Source organism: Ictalurus punctatus, chromosome 13 (assembly GCF_001660625.3).
Source record: "Ictalurus punctatus breed USDA103 chromosome 13, Coco_2.0, whole genome shotgun sequence".
Taxonomy (NCBI): Eukaryota; Metazoa; Chordata; class Actinopteri; order Siluriformes; family Ictaluridae; genus Ictalurus; species Ictalurus punctatus.
The window spans coordinates 11,187,716-11,191,795 of NC_030428.2; the positions used below are offsets into that span (position 1 = coordinate 11,187,716).

The window sequence follows — 4,080 nt, forward strand, 5'->3', positions numbered from 1 at the left end:
ACACACACACACACACACACACACATTCTCCTATACTCAAACTCAAACTCAAATATAGGTGGTAAAAGTCATACCATTACCAACATGAAATTATTTCGACCTCACACAAAGGACTGACCAAATAGGAGCAAATTAAGTGCCGGACTGTGAGACAGAGAAGATGACAGTTCATAATAGATAGAGGCAGATAATATAGTATGGATGAAAGGTGATGATATGATGAAATGCAGCGCTGGCTGAATCAGATTTTTTTCTATTAAGGAAAGAAGAACACAGACAGAGAAGTGTACTAAGAGAGAGGGAGATAGAAAGAGAGATTGTGGGAGTGTAGGTGGTGGATATAAGCATCACAGCTCAGTATTATGTTTAGCCGTCTCTCTACCACATATGATGTCATAGCACCAAATCAACCAATCAGGAATCTAAGACCTCTCTGCTTTCACTGGCCCCACCCTCCTCTTGGCTCCTTATACTCCACTCGGCTCAACTAGAAAATATACAACGTGCTGTCAGATGAGCAGAGCAGACACACTATCACCACAAACACAGCCACACAGAGAAGGAGTGCATGTGTGAGTCTTCTTTCCCTCGGGCATGGCATGACGCTAGTACTTACCTCCTCTCCCTCCTTCCTTCTCTTTACAAACTCTGTGTGCTTGTCTGTCTTCTTTTCCTCACACCTGCTAAATCCCTCTCTTTTGAATCTCTTTTTCCTCCTAGGCAAATGCGTCCCGCTGACAAAGATAGTACAGGAAGGCACGAGCACCAGAAGAGGAATCGTCACCACAAGCAGAAGCAGCAGCAGCAACAGCAACAGTGGTCCTTAACTGTTCACCTCTCACCTGGCTCACAGCTCAGAGATGGGCTGCTCATCCGGCCGTCTGCCCTGTCAGCCTCCAGCCAGTGCACAGCTGCCCACACTGGACCCGGACTCCAACCTGCTCCATGATGGAAGAGCACCCCCCACCACCCCTAAAACTCCAGAGAACCTCTCCACATTAGACCGGCTGACGCAGGCAACAGGTGGCACAGAAAAGTCCTGGTACCGCTGTGTGTTTCCCTTTGGAGTCATCTCGCTAGTGATTGGCATGGCAGGCACAGGTGTCACCTTCACCTTCAACACCCTGCTTCAAACCAAAGTGGTGTCCCTGGTGTTGCTGGTAGTTGGCTTTGTCATGCTGCTAGTGGCAGCTGCCTGTTGGAGGGTCCATAGGGCAAAGAGGAAGGAGAAGAAGGAAGGAGTTTTCTTCAGTGCTGAGCAGAACACACTATAAAACACTCTCATGCTTACCTTGACTGACAGGAAACATTCATGGGTGCAGAGGAAAGAGACATTTCCTCCTCACATCATTTCGTAGGACGTTCTTCTTCTTGATAGAAGAAATTTCTAAAAGCAGCACTTAACAACTGGCTATGCTAGAGGCCCTTGGGCCATGGGGATCTAACTGCACTGTGTACAAACACGAACAGAACAGTTCGACTCAAACAAGTGTGACAGAAGATGTTTCCTGAAATCCATTGTACTTCTCCTTGTACTGTGTTTCTGAGGACTCATGCAGCAAGAATGTAGTGAACTTATTTCTGGACCTCATTCTAACACCGAGGTCCCTTACAGTGCTCATTCATTCATACATACTACAGTAGGCAAAAGTGCCAAGTGACGCAGATGGAGGCAAAATTCCACGATAAGAGGGAACGTATTTGACATGCCTATCAGAAGGCATTAATATACAAGAATATATAGAGGAGAGGACCTCTCTAAGGAACTGAGAGCTGGCCAGTGTAAGTGGAGGAACCATGAGGAAGACTGAGGTCAGTACATCCAGCACTGTGCAAGAAAAGGGAAAAGTTATTTCTTCAATGAGTATAAAAAGCTGGAAAGTTCTCTCAGAAGACTTAGAATTAGAGAACACGCTGGTCCTTAATACTTCATAATCTGCTCTACACGCCTCCTGAGAGGGATGTTTTCTATCTCTTGAGAGTGGTGAAGGTATATGTGTGATGTTAGATACTTTGTGCAAAGATATATTTTTGGCGGTGGTGTTGAAAAGTAAAATGTGTGTGCATGAGCGTCCTCTCATGTGCATGCATGTGTTTCTGCATAGTGTTTGTAAAAGCACTCAGGTATTTGAGTGGGTTCCTACTTTGCTGTATGACTGATGGCAGAAAGTGCTTTATCATAAAAGTCATTAGCAGGTCTTTCTCTAGCGCTGTACTTGGAGACCTCTAGAGAACTGGTGATAACTGTCCAATGATTTGGAGTGGTTTACTCTCGCATTCGCGGTTAATCATGCTGTTGTGCCATTGAATACTGAATTATTTTACTTTGTGTAAACAAATGAATGTATTACCAGCTTGATAGATTATTAAATATGTTGTGATAAACAGTCAATTTACAATATAAAAGAGAAAGAACTGAAGTAGAATGAACACAAGTCTTATCTCTAGTTCTTTAAGCACTTGTAATCTAGCTTTTGTTTATATTATAGCAGAAGATCTTTTTGTATTTCTGTGAATAGAACGGCAGACTTTTTGGTATTTTGTGTTTATTCTTTCAGTGCCTGTCTTTTTACATTCAATATTTTCTAATCAGTTTTCACCGGTCGTTCCAGAGTTACAACGCTGTCAAAAGGATTATTCAGTACTCTTTTATATCAGCTCATTGATCTCATATATAGCATTACCACCAGAAATGATGAGAGTAGTGAGAGGGACACCTGAGCTCCACAGAAATTGCCTGGGCTTGACGTAAGAGACAAGAAAGACTGAACAAACAATGTTCTATAATGTGTCCTCAGAGGTGTGCCGACATTGTAGTGCCTGTCTATGCCCTTATATCTGCAGCTACCGAGATATACTGAGAGAAAATGGAGGGGAATAGGAACCGAGAATGGGAGAAGGAGGGAGGGGGAGCTTCAGTGAGGATTCATTGATAAAAAAGCAGCTGGAAACAGTCCTGCGTGCTTGGAATATAAATCAGCACAAAGCTAAGCACCAATCTAAGCCTTACACACCTATATATGTCCTTTTTGGTGCACAATAGTCATAACCCATACATTCCATACATCCCATAACCTCTGTATCAATTAGCTTACAATGTGTCTACACAAGTGACATGTGAACTGAATCAGTACTGAAAGTCTTACTCGTTTGCACCCTAAATCTAAAGAAACCTAAAGATTATAGCTGTAAACGCTGCTCCCCAGTGCCTGCTTTCTTGGCCAATGTGCTTATTAGTCGCAGATACTGACTATAAAACGGAGTTTGAATTACCAATCCTCATATTCTTAAATTAGGCTATTGATCTGTAATACATATTTTTCTTGTTTGCTGTGTAGTAAAACTGGCAGCATGTTGAGCTGGTTTAAGCATGTTAGTGGTGGCTTGGTGTTGAGTTCAATAAACATGCAGCGTTGAGGAAAAGCGTTGTTTTTTTAAACAGCCTTGTCAGAGCATCATCTAGAGCTCCTGCAATGCAATTTCAGTAATTGTTACACTTGAGATTGAGAGACTGAAAAGAGAGAGAGAGAGAGAGAGAGAGAGAGAGAGAGAGAGAGAGAGAGAGAGAGAAGGAGGGGCAGGCACTGCATCCTGCAAGCACCTACATACAATTAGTGATAGTAGAGCTTTTCATGCCAGGCTAGTTAGGATATATGAAAGAAAATCTCAAAAAGAAACCAACTGAAAGCAATTAATGTCTTCTTTTTTTTGTTGCTACAGTTCTTGTCTCTCTCTCTCTCTCTCTCTCTCTCTCTCTCTCTCTCTCTCTCTCTCTCTCTCTCTCTTTCAGTAAACAGTTATTCTAATTGACACAACTCACTTTTAGGCATTGATGCACCTTCTTTCTTGTAAGTATTATTCTGTCTTTCAAGGTTTAAAGGTCCAAGTTCGGAGAAGGTCAGTGTGAATGTTATGCACATACAAAGCAGACTATGAGCCTACTATCTTAAAATGTGGTTTCACTCTGTCTTGTTCCAACTTGTTTCCTTGCAGCCTATTGAGTTTAACTGGAACAATCAATGTATCATGGCCTACACATCGCTCTAATTACATTCTAATTGCTTTTCCTCTTTTACTCCC

At 42.4% G+C, this 4,080-nt stretch overlaps 1 protein-coding gene across 1 annotated transcript; it reads left to right on the forward strand.

Annotated features, from left to right (window-relative positions):
* The first annotated feature begins 469 nt into the window (after positions 1-469).
* LOC108273509 (transmembrane protein 100) lies at positions 470-3,173 on the forward strand. Its single transcript, XM_017482784.3, has 2 exons — positions 470-572; positions 721-3,173. Exon 2 carries the CDS (start codon positions 861-863, stop codon positions 1,272-1,274), a length of 414 nt encoding a protein of 137 aa, XP_017338273.1. The 5' UTR covers positions 470-572; positions 721-860; the 3' UTR covers positions 1,275-3,173.
* Positions 3,174-4,080: the final 907 nt, after the last annotated feature.

Bases quoted from the DNA above. Each gene is read 5' to 3' on its own strand.
- LOC108273509 (XM_017482784.3), top strand. From the start codon at position 861: ATGGGCTGCTCATCCGGCCGTCTGCCCTGTCAGCCTCCAGCCAGTGCA.